The sequence below is a fragment of the Rhinopithecus roxellana genome, chromosome 15 (genome assembly GCF_007565055.1).
Source record: "Rhinopithecus roxellana isolate Shanxi Qingling chromosome 15, ASM756505v1, whole genome shotgun sequence".
Classification (NCBI taxonomy): domain Eukaryota; kingdom Metazoa; phylum Chordata; class Mammalia; order Primates; family Cercopithecidae; genus Rhinopithecus; species Rhinopithecus roxellana.
The window spans coordinates 37845253-37864934 of record NC_044563.1 but is presented as its reverse complement, the minus strand read 5'-3'; the positions used below and the strand labels follow the sequence as shown (position 1 = coordinate 37864934).

The 19682-nt window shown below is 39.9% G+C and overlaps 1 protein-coding gene across 4 annotated transcripts in view; it reads left to right on the top strand.

Moving 5' to 3' along the window:
- The window catches only part of CEP295 (centrosomal protein 295), a 71290-nt gene that overhangs the window by 40223 nt on the left and 11385 nt on the right, over positions 1–19682 (top strand). For all 4 annotated transcript variants that reach the window (XM_030917393.1, XM_030917392.1, XM_030917390.1 and 1 more), the window contains exons 16-18: positions 1221–1398; positions 1532–1675; positions 5248–5400. In XM_030917393.1, the coding sequence (XP_030773253.1) occupies positions 1221–1398; positions 1532–1675; positions 5248–5400 (475 nt within the window). The remainder of the gene's footprint in view (positions 1–1220; positions 1399–1531; positions 1676–5247; positions 5401–19682) is intronic.

Genomic DNA, 19682 nt, shown 5'->3' with positions numbered 1-19682 from the left:
CAACTCTGGAGGCTTAGGTGGGAGGATGACTTGAGCCCAGGAGGTTGAGGCTGCAGTGAACCATATCATGCCACTGTACTCCAGCCTGGGTAATGAGGGAGACCCTATCTCAAAAAAATAAATAAATGAAAGGCTACTTCCTAAATTTATTATTTAGTCTAAATAGAATTCTACAAATCCTTTAATGTAGAAAAGAAGTTTAAGTTGGGTTCAGGAAGAGTTAACGTCTAGACATTTGCTGGTCATTTAAAGGAAAAGTAATCGCAAAAGAAAAGCAGAGGGAAATACTCAAATATAATCTCTTATGGAAAGATGCAATGGAGGCTAAGTTGTTTTTGTTTTGTTTTTTGTTTGTTTGTTTTTGAGATGGAGTCTTGCTCTGTCACCAGGCTGGAGTACAGTGGCGTCATCTTGGCTTACTGCAACCTCTGACTCCCTGGTTCAAGCGATTCCTTTGCCTCAGCCTCCCGGGTAGCTGAGATTACAGGCATGTGCCACCAGGCCCAGCTAATTTTTGTATTTTTTGTAGAGACAGGGTTTTGCTATGTTGCCCAGGTTGATCTCAATCTCCTGACATCATGATCTGCCCACCTCGGCCTCCCGAAGTGCTAGGATTACAGGCGTGAGCCACTGCACCTGGCTGGAGACTAAGTTTTTAAGTCCAAGGCTGTGAATGGTTGTATTTTCTTTTTTTTTTTTTTTTTTTTTTTTTTTTTTTTTTTTTTTTTTGAGACAAAATCTTGCTCTGTTGTCCAGGCTGCAGGCTGGAGTGCAATGGCATGATCTCGGCTCACTGCAACCTCTGCCTCCCAGTTTCAAGTGATTCTCCTGCCTCAGCCTCCTGAGTAGCCGGGATTATGGGCACGCACCACCACGTCCAGCCAATTTTTGTATTTTTAGTAGAGATGTGGTTTCACCATGTTGGCCAGACTGGTCTTGAACTCCTGACTTCAAGTGACCTGCCCACCTTGGCTTCCCAAAGTGCTGGGATTGCAGATATGAGCCACAGTGCCCGGCCAAATGGTTGTATTTTCAATGGAAATCTTTTTGGCATTAGAAGCATATCTTATTTTTATATATATAGATAAAAATGTAAAGTGTGATTGATGGAACTGTTTATTTGGTTGACTTTCTAATTTAAGAAGGGAGATAAAAATCTAATGAATACTTCACATGATCCCCCAACTTGTGTTTCCCCACCCTCATCTCCACTTTTTCAGATAAGTAAGCCCACAGTTGAAAATGATTTAAAAACCCAGAAGATGGGACAGCTCAGAGAGTGGTTTCCTAACACACAAGATCTAGCAGGAAATGATCAGGAAAACATTAGGCATGCAGATAGGAACAACTCTGATGATAATCATTTGGCTTCAGATGATACTAGTGCCAAGCAAAGTGGTAAGATAATTGTGTTTGATTGTAATTATTTCACTGATTATTCCTCGTTTTCGTCCCCTGTAGTTTGCTAGTTGAAGAAAAGTTAGAAGTATGTTAATAGATTTTGTATTATACCCAACCTTGTCATTAATAGGTGAGCATCTGGAAAAAGATCTGGGGAGAAGATCCTCAAAACCACCTGTAGCAAAAGTCAAATGTGGTTTGGACTTAAACCAGCATGAACTTAGTGCTATACAAGAAGTAGAATCACCAGCAAGTGGCAGAACTTCTCTACTAGGTAAATAGATGGTTTGATAAAATACGATTTTTAAATAATTTGCCAGTTTTCTACTTTTTTTTGAGATGGAGTCTTGCTCTGTTGCCCAGGCTGGAATGCAATGGTGTGATCTCAGCTCATTGCAACCTCCACCTTCTGAGTTCAAGCAATTCTCCTGCCTCAGCCTCCCAAGTAACTGGGATTACAGGCGCCCACCACCACACCCAGCTAATTTTTGTATTTTTAGTAGAGACAGGGTTTCACCATGTTGGCCAGACTGGTCTTGAACTCCTGACCTCAGGTAATCTGCTCGCCTCAGCCTCCCGAAGTGCTGGGATTACAGGCGTGAGCCACCGCACCTGGTCTACATTTTTTCAGAGTGTAAAATGTTTTCTGTTAAACTTATAGCAGAAAAGGGAGATTGGAAAAAAAAAAAAAAAAGAAAGAAACCTAGACTGACTTTCATGAAAAGGAAAAAATGGTTTATGTAAACAGTATTTAAAATTTGGACTTAAGGAAATGTGGCATGGGAAATGACTATGACTGTGTAGTTTCTTTATCTTGTTTATGGGGAAACCAACTTATTGTAGACAAAAATTTTTTGATTTTCCATGTTCTGACACTCTTGTTCCCTCTGCTTCCTTTCATGTCTGCCTTCTAAATGTGTTTCTTTAGGATACACTCAGGGTTTTTTTTTTTTTTTCTCTTTTCCTTTGTCACTTTCTACTTTCCTACCTTCACTGCTCTTTTCTTGTATTTTTATAGGATTATTATGCTTAAATCCTGGCTTTATGGTCAATTAGAACAGACATTTATTCACTGTACTACTTTCTACATCCAGGTATCAGAAAAAAATATTAAAACACCCATCCCTATAAATCTTAATAAATAGTCTTATGTGAATTTCATAATTATTTTTAGAATTCAGATTCACTAAATAATTTTCTCAATCAAATTTATCAAAATAAATTATTTTTTAAAGGGGAAAATTAGTTTTGTCAATAGAAAGGTACTTAGAAGTTGTATCCTCATTAGTATAGTAATTGAAAAAAAAAGCTGTAATGTTAATATTAGCTGTTTTGATCTTCAGCTATAAAATATTGTACCTGTGTTTCTGAGCATTTGAAAGAATTAAGGGAGGTATGCCAGGTGCAGTGACTCACACCTGTAATCCCAGCACTTTGGGAGGCTAAGATGGGAGGATTGAGACCAACCTGGTGTAATACAGTGAAACCCCATATGGTGGCGCTTGCCTGTAGTTCCAGCTACTTGGGAGGCTGAGGTGGGAGACTTACCTAAGCTCAGGGGGTTGAGACTGCAGCAGTTTCTTTTAAGTCTAGGAATAAGTCTAAATAAGTCAAGATCCCTAGGTAGATGAACTAAAATCCCTACCAAAACCCCCAGTAGGTGAACTACCGGGCCCTCATGATCTTTCTCTTCCTCCCAAGACTTAGTAAGTGTCATTTGTTTGGTAAACTTATTCACATTTCCTTCTCATGAAGTCTTGGTCTCATCATAGCCTTTACCATACTTCTTAGGGTGATACTTGTATCATCATATTACATGCAAGTAATTTAAAAAGGGAAATAGCGCTCAAAGGTATAACATGAAACAGCAGTTCTTCCTGCCCCCTACACACCCTTTAATACCACTCACCAGAGGCAGTTACTTTAAAGTCTTTTAAGTATTTCTTCTTGTATTTACTTCTATAGTTACAGTGGGTTTAAGCAAAAATTAAGCTAAATTATCATTATGGTGATACATAGACCTTTTTCGCTGCTGAATTCATTAGTATATTATGTGATTATATTTTATTTTTCTAAACTTTTTTTTCGTGTAGTAAATTGTCTTCTTTATTTAATTTGCTTAAAGTTTTTTTAGAGTGTCTGTCTTTCCACTTTCTATTACTTAAGTTAAATACCTCTCAATATAATGTAGTTTGCACTATTTTCTCTTTGTGTGGAACACCTTTTTGTTGGAAGTTTTATGGGCCATGCTATGCATTCTTAACAAGGGTGTTTTTCCCCCTACAGGGATAAAAATTGGTTCTTGGGGAGGCGAAAAAAACTTTTACTATTTATATGTACAAAGCACAAATATGCATAAACAGATATACAGTATATTTGTGGTTATTAAAACTGAATGGGGGTAGATGCAATTTGAAAAGGAAAAGTCTAAAAAGACTCCTTAAGGGATGATAAAAATAAGGTTGAGAAATACTGATCTATATTGACCTTTCCATTTTTTGTCCTCTTCCTTGTAGTTCATTTCTTTTTCTTTGGGTTTTGTTTTCTGGGCAAATTTTCTTAATTTTGTCTTCTGACTTTTCTTTTGAACTTTTGATCAAATTGTACTTTCTAAAAGGTTACTCTTTTTCTCTGATTATTTTCCTTTTTTATAGCATCCTGTTATTGTTTCATGGATGCAGAATATCTACTTCAAATATTTATAGTGGATTTTTTGGTTTGGGGTTTTATATTTTTTGTTTGAGTTCTTTCATTTTTGTTGTCTCTGTCTTATACTTTAGAACCTTTCCTCTAATAGCTTCATATTTGAACGGGGTGCTAAAAGGCCAGTTGGAGGTTTTGTCAGGGTGAGGGGCCATATGTGCTGTTGGACTTTATTGGAAAAAGTATGGCTTTGTAGAGAGGATGCTTACCTTAGTATCTGTAGTTCCATTCCTTGAGGGAAAGTTTAGTTTATTCAGAGAAATACCTTCTAAGCTTGATATAAGCCTGACTGTTGATATTATTGAGCCAGACCTAGGATATCTGGATTGAGGATACAGACTTTGTTTTAATGCCCTCTGATTTCCTTATGGCATTCTGTCACCCCCTTCCACTCTTGCCTCCCTTCTGTGCCTGATCCCCTGGACCCCAGAGTGTTTCAGATTCGGTTTCTCCAGAGAATAAACCTTTAGTTTCCTCTGGAGATGTTGTTGATGGACAGGGATCTCAGGAGAGGAATATAACTCTTCCAAGTACCTAGTCTTAAATGTTCTGTTTTTAGTTTCCTGCTGCATGTATTCCTTTTGTAGTAGTGCCTAGCGCCCTTAATTCCCAGTTTTTGGGGGGATGCTTTATCAAAATATAACCTTCAAAGAAGTGCACAAATCATGTTTGTTTCAGTGGTTTATCACTGTAATAATCACACCCATGTAAACACCACCAGGTCAAGAAGTGGAACATTAGAGAACCCAGTAAACACTTCTCTTTTACCTTCCCAGTTATCCCCTGTCTTCTAAACCATATCTTGATTCTTATACCACAAATTAGTTGTGATTATTTTTGAACTTTATATATAAATTGTGAATGCATGTTATAATGGCTGGTAAATTCTCTATGAATTTTCTTTGTGATTAGTCAATACTGAGGCATAATCTGATGTGGTGAGGTAGCAGCATCATTAAAAGCTTAGTAAAATTGAGTACAAATAATGTAAAAGCTTGACTGTGAAAGATAAGGAATTACTCTTTTCTTGCTATGTACATTAAGTCTTTAAGAGTTTAGATTTCTACCCATAATCTAAATTGGCACTTTAGTTCTAGCTATTAATAGTTCCAGAAACTGAAGTGGAAATTTTTTTTCCCCCAGGTAAACCAGGTATTTATCAAGACAGAGACCCCCTGAGAGTCTCAATAAGCCGAGAACAAAGTTTCTTTGGGAGCCCACTGACCTGTGATCCATTTAGTTGTCTTCAACAGGTTGGCCAAGAGAATGTCTGTGGTGATGACTATGATGAAGCAGGTGAGAAATAAATGGAAAGTAGAATTGTACGCACAAGGATATGTGGATGAAAGATATTATTATTTTGTTATTTGTAATGGTGAAAAATGGTAAATAACCTTAGTTACTCCTGTTAATGGAATCATTATGATGCACCCTTACTATATTGTTCTATACAGTCATTAAATGAGTAATTTTGCTTTTAAATTGCTTTACTAAATACCAGTAAGAAGTTTATCAAGGTGTGAGTTTTATACAATTGGCAGCATCCGTAAATTTTATGTTTAAGCTTATTTGTAACAATCCATATCTAATTAAGTACTGTTAAATATTTTAAAAATTCTATCTGTGGGCATTCTAAATAAGCTCATTTATGTTTATTTTTAAATATTTGGAAAATAAAGATAATTACAAGGAAAAATATTTAAATCACTTCATCTTAACACCCAAAGACAGCCAATGTTAATCCTCTCACTTCTGAATTTATATATATATATATATATATATATATATATATATATATATATATATATATAAAACAGAGGATATTTTATATATAATTTGTGTACTGATCCTACAAAGCATAATTGTAGTACTATTTTATTAGTTGTAAGGCATCTTTTAAGAAGTTACATTTTGGCCAGGCACAGTGGTTCACGCCTGTAATCCCAGCACTATGGGAGGCAAAGGCTGGCAGATCATGAGGTCAGGAGATTGAGACCATCCTGGCTAACATGAAGCCCTGTCTGTACTAAAAATACAAAAAATTGGGCAGGTGTAGTGGTGGGCGCCTGTAGTCCCAGCTAGGCAGGAGAATAGCGTGAACCTGGGAGGTGGAGCTTGCAGTGAGCCGAGATCAAGCCACTGCACTCCAGCCTGGGTGACAGAGCGAGACTCTGTCTCAAAAAAAGAGAGAAGTTACATTTTATAGGCAGATTTATTTTTATTTTAGCTGTACATCTACTTAGATAACTGATATCTTACTTGTATCTATAGTTGAGTGGAATGAGAGATGAAGGAAAGGGATATTCTTTTGACAGTTTATAAAAAAATTAACTTCAACATCTCCTCTTTAAATTGTGGATTAAAATAACTGTAAAGGATATAATTTTCAGTGAACTATAATTTTTGACATTTTAAAATAAAACAGATTATTTTTTAATTTTTAATTTTGTGGCTACATAGTAGGTGTACCTATTTATGGGATATATGGGATAGTTTGATAGTGGTATACAATGTATAATACCCACATCATGGTAAATGGGATATCCATCACCTCAAGCATTTATACTTTATTACAAACAATTCAATTACAGTTTTAGTTATTACAAAATGTACAATGAAATTATTCACTATAGTCACCCTACTGTGCTATCAAATACTAGATTTTATTCTATCTAACTGCTTATTTGTGCCCATTAACCATCCCCACTCCCTGAACGACCCCCAACTACACTTTCCAGCCTCTGATAACTCATTTTTCTACTCTCTAATGAAGTTTGTCTTTCTGTGCCTGGCTTATTTCACTTAACATAGTAACCTCCAGTTCCATCCATGTTATTGCAAATGACATGATCTTATTCCTTTTTATGGCTGAATTGTACTCCATTGTGGTATGTGCCACATTTTCTTTATCCATTTGTTTGTTGATGGACACTTAGGTCGCTTCCAAATCTTGGCTATTGTGGACAGTGCTGCAGTCAACATGGGAGTGCAGATATCTCCTCAGTATACTGATTTCCTTTCTTTTGGGTATATACCTAGCAGCAGGATTGCTGAATCATATGGTAGCAATATTTTTAGTTTTTTGAGGAACGTCCAAACTGCTCTTCATAGTGGTTGTACTGATTTACATTCCCACCAGCGGTGTTCCCTTCTCACCACATCTTTGCAAAACATTCATTATTACCTGTCTCAGATAAAAGCCATTTTAACTGGACTGGGAGGATATCTCAAAGTAGTTTTGATTTGCATTTCTCTAGTGATCATTGGTGTTGATTGAGCACCTTTTCATATACCTGTTTGCCATTTGTATTTCTTCTTCTGAGAAATGTCTGTTCGGATTTTCTGCCCATTTTTTAATCAGGTAATTAGATATTTTCCTACAGAGTTGTTTGAGCTCCTTATATATTCTGGTTATGAATCCCTTGTCAGATGGATGGGTAATTACAAACATTTTCTCCCATCCTATTAATTGTCTCTTCACTTTGTTGATTGTTTCTTTTGCTGTGCAAAAGCTTTTTAATTTGATGTGATTCCATTTATCCATTTTTGCTTTAGTTTCCTGTGCTTGTAGGGTATCGCTCAAGAAATCCTTTGCCCAGACCAGTGACCTGGAGGGTTTTCCCAATGTTGTATTTTAGTAGTTTCAAGTTTGAGATCTTAAATTTAAATGTTAAATCCATTTTGGTTTGATTTTTGTATATGGTGAGAAGATAGTGGTCTAGTTTTATTCTTCTGTATATGGATATCCAGTTTTCCCAGCACCATTTACTGAAGAGACTCTCTGCTCCTCCATGTATGTTCTTGGCACCTTTCTCAAAACTGAGTACACAGTAAATATATGAAATTGTTCCTGGATTCTGTATTCTGTTCCATTGATCTGTGTGTGTCTATTTTTATGCTAGTACCATCCTTTTTTGATTACTGTAACTCTGTAGTATAATTTGAAGTTAGGTAGATTCCTCCAGTTTTGTTCTTTTTGCTCAGGATAGCTTTGGCTATTCTGGGTCTTTTGTGGTTGCATATAAATTTTAAGATTTTTTTTCTATTTCTATGAAGAATGTCATTGGTATTTTGATAGGGCTTGCATTGAATCTACAGATTGTTTTGAATAGTGTGGACATTTTAATAATGTTGGGATTCTTCCAATCCAGGAACATGGAATCTCTTTCCATTTTTTGTGTGTCCTCTTTAATTTCTTCCATCAATCTTTTACAATTTTTGTCGTAGAAATCTTTCACTTCTTTCGTTAATTCCTAAGTATTTAATTTTCTTTGTAGCTGTAGTAAATGGGATTACTTTCTTGATTTCTTTTTCAGGTGATATGCTTTTGGCATATAAAAATGCTGTGGTGAAAGTGGGCATCCTTGTGTTTCAGATCTTAGAGGAAAGGCTTTCAGGTTTTTCCCCATTTGGGATGATACTACCTGTGGGTCTGTCATATATGGCTTTTATTGTGTTATATTCCTTCTGTACCCAGTTTTTTAAGGTTTTTATCATGAAGGAATGTTGAATTTTATCAGATGCTTTTCCAGCATCCATTTAAATGATCATGTGTTTTTTGTCTTTCATTCTGTTGATAGGATGTATCACATTGTTTGTTTTGCATACATTGAACCATCCTTGCTTCCCTGGGATAAATTCCACTTGGTCATAATGAATAATCTTTTTAATGTGTTGTTGAATTCGATTCGCTAGTATTTTATTGAGGATTTTTGCATCCGTATGCATCAGAGATGTTGACTTGTAAATTTTATTTTATTGCATCTTTGTCTGGTTTTGGGATTAGGGCAATACTGGCCTTGCAGAATGAGTTTGGAAGTATTTCTTCCTCTTCTGTTTTTCAGAATAGTTTGAGTGGGATTGGTATTAGTTTGTCTTTAAGCGTTCAGTAAAATTCAGCGGTGAAGTGATAGTACCTTGAGCGTTTCTTCGCTGGGAGACTTTTTATTTCAGCTTTGATCTCATTACTCGTTCTTGGTCTACTCAGGTTTTGGATTGCTTCATGGTTCAACTTCAGTAGGTTGTATGTGTCTAGGAATTTATTCATTTCTTCTAGTTTTCCAATTTTGGCATATAGTTGCTAATAGTAGTCTCTGATGATCCTTTAAATTTCTGCGGTATCTGTTATAATGTCTCCTTTTTCATTTCTGATTTTATTTATTTGGGTCTTCTCCTTTTTTTTATAATTAGTCTGGCTAAAGATTTGTCAATTTTTAAAATCTTTTCATAAAAGCAATTTTTGGTTTCTTTATCTTTTGCATTATTTTATTCATTTCCCTTTCATTTATTTCTCCTCTGATCTTTATTGTTTTTCTTCCACCAACCTTAGGTTTGATTTGCTCTTGCTTTTCTAGTTTTTTAAGATGCATTTTTAGGTTGTTCATTTGAAGTTTTTCTTCTTGTTTTATGTAGATATTTATAGCTATAAATTTCCCTCTTAGTACTGCTTTTACTGTATTTCATAAGTTTGGGTATGTTGTGTCTCCATTATCATTTGTTTCAAAAAATTTTCAGTTTCTTTGTTAGTCTCTTCATTGACCCACTGGTCATTCAGGAGCATACTGCTTTAATTTCCATGTGTTTGTATAGTTTTTATCTTGTTACTGATTTCTAGTTTTATTCTACTATGGTCAGAGAAGATAAGTGTTATTATTTCAGTTTTGTTTTTGTTTTTGTTTTTGTTCTGAGACAGAGTCTAGCTTTGTCATCCAGGCTGGAGTGCAGTGGCACGATCTTGGCCCACTGCAACCTCAACCTCCCAGGCTAAGGCAATTCTTCTGCCTCTGCCTCCCGAATAACTGGGACTGCAGGCATGTGCCACCATGCTTAGCTAATTTTTGTATTTTTAGTATAGATGGAGTTTCAACCATATTGGCCAGGCTGGTCTCAAATTCCTGACCACCCAGGAACAAGTGATCCGCCCACCTCAGCCTCCCAAAGTGCTGGGATTACAGGCGTGAGCCACCACCCCGGGCTATTTGAGTTTTGGTTTTTTTGTTGTTTTTTTTTTTAATGTTTTAAGCCTTGTTTTGTGGCCTAACATGTGGTCTGTCTGTGACAGTGATACATGTGCTGAGGAGAAGACTATGTATTCTGTAGCCATTGGATGAAATGTTCTGTAAATATCTATTAGGTCCATTTGGTCTGTGGTGAAGATTAAGCCCAATGTTTCTTTGTTGATTTTCTGTCTGGAAGATCTGTCCAATGCTGAAAGTGGGATGTTGAGATCTCTAGCTATTATTTTATTGGGGTCTAGCTATATCTTTAGCTGTAATAATATTTGCCTTATATATCTGGATGCTCCAGTGTTGGGTACATATATGTTTATAATTGTTATATTCTCTTGCTGAAGTAACCCTTTTTCATTATATAAAGACCTGCTTTTTCTCTTTCTATAGTTTTTGTCTTGAAGTCTTTTTTTTTCTTTTTTTTTTTTTTTTTTTTTTAAGACAGAGCCTCACTCTGTCACCGAGGCTAGGCTGGAGTATGGAGTATGGAGGTAGGATCTTGGCTCACTACAACCTCTGCCTCCTGGGTTCAAGCGATTCTCCTGCTTCAGCCTCCCAAGTAGCTTGGATTACAGGCATGCATCACCACATCTGGCTAATTTTTGTTTTTTTTTTGTTTTTTTTTTTTTTTTTTTGAGATGGAGTCTCGCTCTGTCGCCCAGGCTGGAGTGCAGTGGCGCGATCTCAGCTCACTGCAAGCTCCGCCTCCCGGGTTTACGCCGTTCTCCTGCCTCAGCCTCCCGAGTAGCTGGGACTACAGGCGCCCGCCACCTCGCCCGGCTAGTTTTTTGTATTTTTTAGTAGAGACGGGGTTTCACCGTGTTAGCCAGGATGGTCTAGATCTTCTGACCTTGTGATCCACCCATCTCGGCCTCCCAAAGTGCTGGGATTACAGGCTTGAGCCACCGCGCCCGGCCTAATTTTTGTATTTTTAGTAGAGATGGGGTTTCGCCATGTTAGCCAGTCTGGTCTCGAACTCCTGACGTCAGGTGATCCGCCCACCTGGACCTCCCAAACTGCTAGGATTACAGGCATAAGCCACCACACCTGGCCAAAGTCTATTTTTTCTGATATAAGTATAGCTACTCCTGCTGTTTTTTGGTTTCCATTTGCATCTTTTTCCATGTTTTTGTTTTCAGTCTGTGTTTCTTTATAGGTGAAGTGTATTTCTTGTAGGTAACAGATCATTGGATCATTGGATCTTGTTTTTTTTTTTAGCCATTCAGCCACACTATGTCCTTTGCTTGGAGAGTTTAGTCCATTTACATTGAATGTTATTATTGATAAGTAATGATTCATTTTTGTCACTTTGTTATTTGTTTTCTGGTTATTTTGTCGTCTTCTCTTCCTACTTTTCTTCTGTTTTGTTGTTGTTGTTGTTGTTGTTTTAGTGAAGGTGATTTTCTCTGGTGGTATGTTTTGATTTCTTGCCTTTTGTTTTTTGTGTATCCATTGTATGTTTTTGAAGTTACCCTGAAGCTTGCAGATGATATCTTATAACCCATTATTTAAAACTGATGACAACTTAACAATGACTGCATAAACAAGCAAAGAGAAAACTTATAAAAACCCTGTACTTCAACTTTGTGTCCCTGCTTTTTAACTTTCTGTTGTTTCTATTTATGTCTTATTGTACTTTCTATATCTTCAAAAGTTGTACTTATTATTTTTGATCTGTTCATCTTTTTGTCTTTCTGTTTAAGTATGATCAGTTTACACAAAACAATTACAGTTTTATAATATTCTGTGTATTTCTGTGTACTATTACCAGTGATTTTTGTGCCTTCAGATCATTTTTTATTGCTTACTAATGTTGTTTTCTTTCCGATTGAAGAACCCCCTTGATTATCCCTTGTAGGACAGGTTTGGTTTTGATGAAATCCCTCAGCTTTTATTTGTCTAGGAAAGTCTTTGTTTCACCTTTACTTTTGATGGATATTTTTGCCAGATATACTATTCCAGGGTAAAAGTTTTTTTCCTTCTGCACTTTTTTTTTTTTTTTTTTTTTTGAGACGGAGTCTCGCTCTGTTGCCCAGGCTGGAGTGCAGTGGCCGGATCTTGGCTCACTGCAAGCTCCACCTCCCGGGTTTACGCCATTCTCCTGTCTCAGCCTCCCCAGTAGCTGGGACTACAGGCGCCCACCACCTGCCCGGCTAGTTTTTTTGTATTTTTTAGTAGAGACGGGGTTTCACTGTGTTAGCCAGGATGGTCTCAATCTCCTGACCTCGTGATCCGCCCGTCTTGGCCTCCCAAAGTGCTGGGATTACAGGCTTGAGCCACTGCGCCCGGCCTCCTTCCGCACTTTTAATGTGTCATGCCACTCTCTCCTGGCCTGTAAGGTTTCCACTGAAAAGTCTGCTGCCAGACATTGGAGCTCCATTGTATATTATTTGTTTCTTTTTCTCTTGCTGCTTTTAGGATTCTTTCTTTATCCTTCACCTTTGGGAATTTGATTATTAAATGCCTTGAGGTAGTCTTCCTTGGGTTAAATCTGCTTGGTGTTCTCTATTCCTCTTGTACTTGAATATTGATATTTTCCACTAGGTTTGGGGAGTTCTCTGTTATTATCCCTTTGAACAAACTTTCTCTCCCTGTCTCTCTACCTTCTCTTTAAGGCCAATAACTCGTAGATTTACCCTTTTAAAGCTATTTTCTAGATCTTGTAGGCGTGCTTCATTCTTTTTAATTCTCTTATCTTTTGTCTCCTCTGTGCATTTTCAAATAACCTGTCTTCAAGTTCACTAATTCATTCTTGTCCTTGATCAGTTCTACTATTAAGAGACTGATCCATTCTTCAGCTTTTTTTCAGCTCCAGAATTTCTGCTTGATTCTTTTTAACTGTTTCACTGTCTTCATTTTATTTGTCTGATAAGATTCTGAATTCCTTCTCTGTGTTATCTTGAGTTTCTTTGTTTCCTCAAAACGGCTATCTTTGAATTCTCTGTCTGAAATGTCACATATCTGTGTCTCTGGGATTGGCCCCTTGTCCCTTATTTAGTTTGGTGAGGTCATGTTTTCCTGTATGGTCTTAATGCTTGTGGATGTTCATTTGTACCAGGGCATTAAAGAGTTAGGTATTTCTTTCTTTTTTTTTTTTGGAAACGGAGTCGTGTTCTGTCGCCAGGCTGAAGGGCAGTGGCATGATCTCAGTTCACTGCAACTTCTGCCTCCCAGGTTGAGGCAATTCTCCTGCCTCAGCCACCCAAGTAGCTGGGACTACAGGCACATGCCACCACGCCCAGATAATTTTTGTATTTTTAATAGAGACGGGGTTTCACCATGTTGGCCACAATCTCTTGACCTCATGTTCCACCTGCCTCAGCCTCCCGAAGTGCTGGAATTACAGGCGTGAGCCACCATGCCCTGCCAAGAGTTAGGTATTTCTTACAGTCTTTGCAGTCTGGGCTTGCTTGTACCCATCCTTCTTGGTACAGTTTTCTGAGTATTCAAAAGGACTTCAGTGTTGTGATCTAAGTTTTTGGTCCCTGCAGCCATGTCTTCATTAGGGGATACCACAAGCTCAGTAACACTGTAGTTCTTGCAGACTCATAGAGGTACTGCCTTGGTGGTCTTGGATAAGATCCAGAAGAATTCTCTGGACTACCCAGCAGAGACTTATTCTTTACCTTCCTGTCTCCCAAACAAATAGAGTCTCTCTCTCTCTCTCTCTCTCTGTGCTGAGCTGCCTGGAGCTGGGAGAGGGGTGACACAAGCACCCCTGTGGCCATCATCTCTGGGACTGTGCTGGGTCAGACCTGAACCAGCACACTACTGGGTCTTGCCCAAGGCCCACTGCAACCACTACCTCCCTACCATCAAGGCCTTCATTCAAGGCCCTAGGGCTCTGCAGTCAACAGGTGGTGAAGCCAGCTCATCTTATATCCTTCCCTTCAGGGAGGCAAGTGGCCCTGGGCAAATCCAGAGGTGTTGTCTGGGAGCCAGTGCCTGAAATTGGAATCTTTAGAACTCTATCGGGTACTCTACTGTGGCTAAGCAGGCATCAAAACCACAAACAAAGTCCTTTCCACTGTTCCCTCCCCTTCCCTAGGCAAAGGAGTCTCCCCTTGTCCACCACCACCACAGGCCTATGGAGAGTACTGTCATGGTACCACTGATACTCGCTTAAGGCCCAGTGGCTCTTCAGTTAGCTTGTTGTGGATGCTGTCAGGCACGGGACTCTTCAGGGCAGTGGGCTTCCACCTCTCTGACCCAGGGTAGGTTCAGTATCAGGGGAAACCAGCCCCCGATATTTCACGTAGGTTCTTTTCTATTTCCCTAAGTGTTGGCCAGTCTGAGAAATAAAGGGAGACAGTACAAAAGAGAGAAATTTTAAAGCTGGGTGTCCGGGGGAGACATCACACGTTGGCAAGTTCCGTGATGCCCCCTGAGCCGTAAAACCAGCAAGTTCTTATTAGCAATTTTCAAAAGGGAGGGAGTGCACGAATAGGGTATGGGTCACAGAGATCACATGCTTCAAGGGCAGCAAAAGATCACAAGGCAGCAGGTCAGGGTAAAACTAGAATCACTAATGAACTTCCATGTCCTGCTGTGCATGCATTGTCAGGGTTCAAGAGCAGAGAACCGGTCTGACTAGACTTCACCAGGCTGGAATTTCCTAATCCTAGCAAGCCTGGGGGTGCTGCAGGAGACTAGGGCGTGTTTCATCCCTATCTACAACTGCATAAAGGCAGACAATCCCAGGGCGGCCATTTTAGAGGCCCCACCCTGGGAATGCAGTCTTTTCCTGTGGCTGTCTATTAATATTCCTTACTGGGGAAAGAATTCAGCAACATTTCTCTTGCCCGTTTTCGGTAATAATGTAGCAGGATGAGCCGCAGACAAAACCTCTCAGACACCGAGTTGTAGAAGGAAGGGCTTTATTCAGCTGGTACCATCGGCAAGCTACCATCTTAAAATCCGAGCTCCCCGAGTGCACAATTTCTGTCCCTTTTAAGGTCTCACAATACTAAAGATTTTACATGAAAGGGTCATGATTGATTGAGCAATCTAAGGGATATGTGACAGGGGTTTTATGCACTGGTGGTCAGAGTGAAACAGAACAGAACAGGGAGTTTCACAGTATTCTTCTATACAAGGTAGTTGATTTTTAACTACTAGGTTTAGGCCAGACAGGCCCCGGCTTGGTTTTGAGCGTGGCGCCGGGCTGCCTGTCTTTGGTTTCACTTTCTTGTTTTTTTTCTTAAAACAGGTACTGAGTATAAAACAATATAAAACACTAAGAGAGAGGGTCTCTCTCTTCCCTCAGTAAGAGAAATATGGCTCTGTCCTGCCCAGCCCACAGGCAGCCAGATTTTAAGGTTATCTCCCTTGTTCCCTGAAAATCGCTGTTATCTAGTTCTTAAGGTGCTCAGATTTCATATTGTTTAAACACAACATGCTGTACAAACAAGTTTGTGCAGTTAACACAATCATCACAGGGTCCTGAGGCAACATACATCCTCAGCTTACGAAGATGTCGGGATTAAGAGATTAAAGACAGGCATAGGAGATCACAAGAGTATTGATTGGTGAAGTGATAAGTGTCCATGAAATCTTCACAATTTATGTTGAGATTGCAGTAAAGACAGGCGTAAGAAATTATAAAAGTATTAATTTGAGGAACTCATAAATGTCCATGAAATCTTCACGATTTATGTGGTTCTGCCGCTGCTTCAGCCGGTCCCTCCGTTCAGAGTCCCTGACTTCTCACAACAGAGATGGCATCCAAGAACCAAGGCCTGGAATCGGGGACCCTAAGATCCCACTTGGTGCTACTCCCCACTGTGGCCAAGCTGGTACCTAAACTGCAAGGCAAAGTCCCCTTTATTCTTCCCTCTGCTTTTCTCAAACAGGAGTCTCTTCTCATAGCCATCACAGCTATGAATATGCTGGGTCACACATGAAGCCAGCATGTCTCAGAGTCTCACCTAAGGCCCATGGCATATACTACCTGGCTTCCACTGCTAGGACCCAAGGGCTTTTTAGTCAGCAGGTGATGAGTCCTGCCCAGGACTGGATCCTTCCTTTCAAGGCAGCAGGTTCTCTTCTAGCCCAGGATGTGTCTATAAATGTCATCCAACAGCTAGGTCCTAGTATGGGGACCTCATAAATCCACCCAGTGTCTTATTCTTCTGTGACTGAGTGAGTATTCAGTTTGCAAAACAAAGTCCTCTTTATTCTTCCCCCTTCTCTCCTCAAGCCAAAGGAAGGGGTCTCTTTTGAAGCTGTGAGCTGTGCTGCCTGGGATTAGGGGAGGGGTGGCACAAGCACTCCCTTCACCACCCTAGCTGGTTTTCACTAGGTCGTGTGACCCCTCCAAGTCTACAGGCTCTGAGCCCAGCACAGCACTAGGACTTGCCTAGGAGTTGCAGTCTTTGTGGCCTAAACAGCCTTTCAAGTTTATTTAGGACTCCAGGGCACTAAATTTAGCCCGCAGTGACAAGACTTGCCAAAACTCAACTTCCAACTGCTAGAGTGGGTACTTCCCCTCTAGCTAGGTCTGGTCTAAATGCTCTCTCCATGGGCATTTGCTGAGTTCTGCCTGGTGCTGGCCACACTGAGTTCCAATGCAAAGTCCCAGAATGGCTGGGCTGTCCTTCCCCCAAGCATGCAGATTCTCTCTCCGCACCATGTGGCCACTGTCTGGAGATGAGGGAAGGGTGGTGTTGGCATTTCAAGACTGTCTTTGCTGTCCTCTTCAGTGCCTCTGTCAGTGATATGAAGTGAAAACCAAGTACTGTGATTGCTCACCTGATTTTTGGTTCGTATGAAGGTACTTTTTTATATAGCTGCTGTTGTGGAATCAGGAGGACCAGAGAGTGTATACAGGAGGATGTATACAGTACTTGGGGTATATACAGGAGGACCAGAGAGAGTGTATACAGGAGGATGTATACAGTACTTGGGGTATATACAGGAGGGTGTCTTTATTATTGAGTGCACTCAGACCCAGCAGACTCAATGTCCAAAGACTGGGCACAGAACAAAGACAGTACTTGGCTTTTATACACACTTCACAAAAGAGGGTGGGCTAGCTCGAAGCAAGCTTACAGCAGCGTGAAAGCAGGGATACAGGGGCAGGACAAAGACAGTTAATCAAATTGTAACAGGTTCATAAACCGTTGTATGCAGTCCTGATGTCCATTATCTAGTTTTGCTCTGAAGAGCCTTGCACTGGTTTATCTCATAACCTTGACTATGGTGGCCAGACAGCTGTAGTTCAGGCCTGCTTAGGCTTCTCATGACCTTCATTGTAATTCTTAGATAAAACAGAATACTTGGCCGGACACTGTGACTCACGCCTATAATTCCAGCACTTTGGGAGGCTGAGGCCGGCAGATTACAAGGTCAGGAGATCGAGACCATCCTAGTTAACACGGTGAAACTCTGTCTCTACTAAAAATACAAAAAAATTAGCCAGGCATGGTGACGGGTGCCTGTAGTCCCAGCTACTCGGGAGGCTGAGGCAGGAGAATGGCGTGAACCCAGGAGGCAGAGCTTGCAGTGAGCTGAGATCGCGCCACTGCACTCCAGCCTGGACGACAGAGCAAGACTCCGTCTCAAAAAAAAAAAAAAAAAAAGAATAATTGAAGTTATTAGTTACAGAGAACAAGAATCTATAAACTCATACCATAAAACAAAGGAAAACTTGTTTTTCTTCTCCCCATGTTGAGGAAGTGCTGGGAGGGAGAGTCTCCAGAGCACATTAAATAATATTATTAAGACTTTTCCTGGGTCTGGGCTGTGCCTGTTGCTGCCTCTGGGACAAGTCAGCCTAATACAGGAAAGCTTATTTCTCTTTCTTTTTAATTTTATTTTTCTTTAATTTCCCACCTCAGTTGCCAACTTTGAAGTTCCTGTGATGAGGACAGTTGGTGGAAGCTTCTATTCATCTCTCTTGCTCTAGCCCACCCCGCCCCCGCATCACTCTTTTTTATTTACACAATGGATATTTGCATTTTCTTTTTATTCTACTCGTTGATATCCTCTAGCTAAAGACTACGAGGAACACACCTATAGTTGAACAAAGCTGAGTGTCTGACCTGTTGCAGTGAGGGGGAATGCGTACCATGGGCAACCACGAGGCATCTCAGTAAATGGTTATTTAGAAAGGACTTATAGGATTTGCGCTTGTTTTAGGGGATTGGGAGAAGGATTCAAGGAAACAGGGCTTTTTGATTATTAGTATTGGATGTTGTCAGGAAGCAGGAGTAATTCTGTTTCGGTACCTGAAAAGTTCTTATCTAGGAGGTGGTATGAATGGAAGTGAAGCTAAAGTTGTAACTGGTAAAACAGCAGCAGTCACTCCTGTTAGCCAGGATGAGGGAATGCTTGGCCGTTCTTGTGGTTTAGACAATATTCATGGTTGTCTGTGTTCAGATGTGGTTACAAAGGGTCTCATTTTTTTTTTTTTTCTTTATCATGGTCACAGAGTGGCCGTTTCTGAGATTGGCATTCCATGGAATTGTTGATGTTTAACAGAACACCAGGGCCTACCTGATAGTGTCTGGTCAGCTCCTGGATACCAGGGACGCCTTTTCTCTTTCTCAGAATCATTCCCAGATTCAAATTGTTTCAATTTTATTTTATTCTATTTTGAGACAGGGTCTTGCTCTATCATCTAGGCTAGAGTGCAGTGGTGCAACCACAGCTCATTGCTGCCTTGACCTCCCAGGCTAAATTGATCCTCCCACCTCAGCCTCCTGAGTAGCTAGGACTACAGGCATGCACCACCCCACTGGCTAATTTTTTAATTTTTGTAGAGACAGGGTCTCATTGTGTTGTCCAGACTGGTCTTGAACTCCTCCTAGGCTTGAGCGGTCCTCTCACCTTGGCCTCCCAAAGTGTTGGGATCATAGGCGTGAGCCACCACGCCTGGCCCAGATTGTTTCCATTTTAGAAAGGTCTGTCTTGTTACTACTATTCCATTGTTTCCACCCCACACCTTGATTTAATAGATTTTTTAAGATGGAGCCACTAACTGCAAGCTTTGTACTGTCTGCCTTTGTAGGAAAACAGGAAATGGTGCTTTCCTGCATGGCATGAAAAGATAACAGTAAGGTGTTACTTTCATTATGTCACTTTCCCTTTTTAGGAACTGTTATCAGTGAACCACATCCCAAATGATGACAGTTACTTCTCTTCAGCTTTCAGTGACCTATCCACTGAATCTTTGAACATCTTCAGTGACTCTGATCTTGCTCCTTTCTCTCACTTTTATTTTTCACTTCTTACTACTACGCAAATGCTGTCTTAATTCATTCATCCCTCCACTGAGGGAGTCTTCTAGGTATATTACAGATGACAGTAAATAATTGTAATTATTATGATTGAATTGAACAACCCAGATTAGCTTCTCATTTCCCAATTAGCTTTTAAAATGAGCTGCTTACGAATAGAAGAGAAAATAAAGACTCACTATAAAATTTCACCAGCCAACCTGGGCGACAGAGCAAGACCCTGTCATCCAAAAAATATATGGTGTTTAAAGACAAATATCAGCCAGGCACGGTTCCTCACACCTGTAATCCCAGCACTTTGGGAGGCCGAGGTGGGCAGATCACAAGGAAG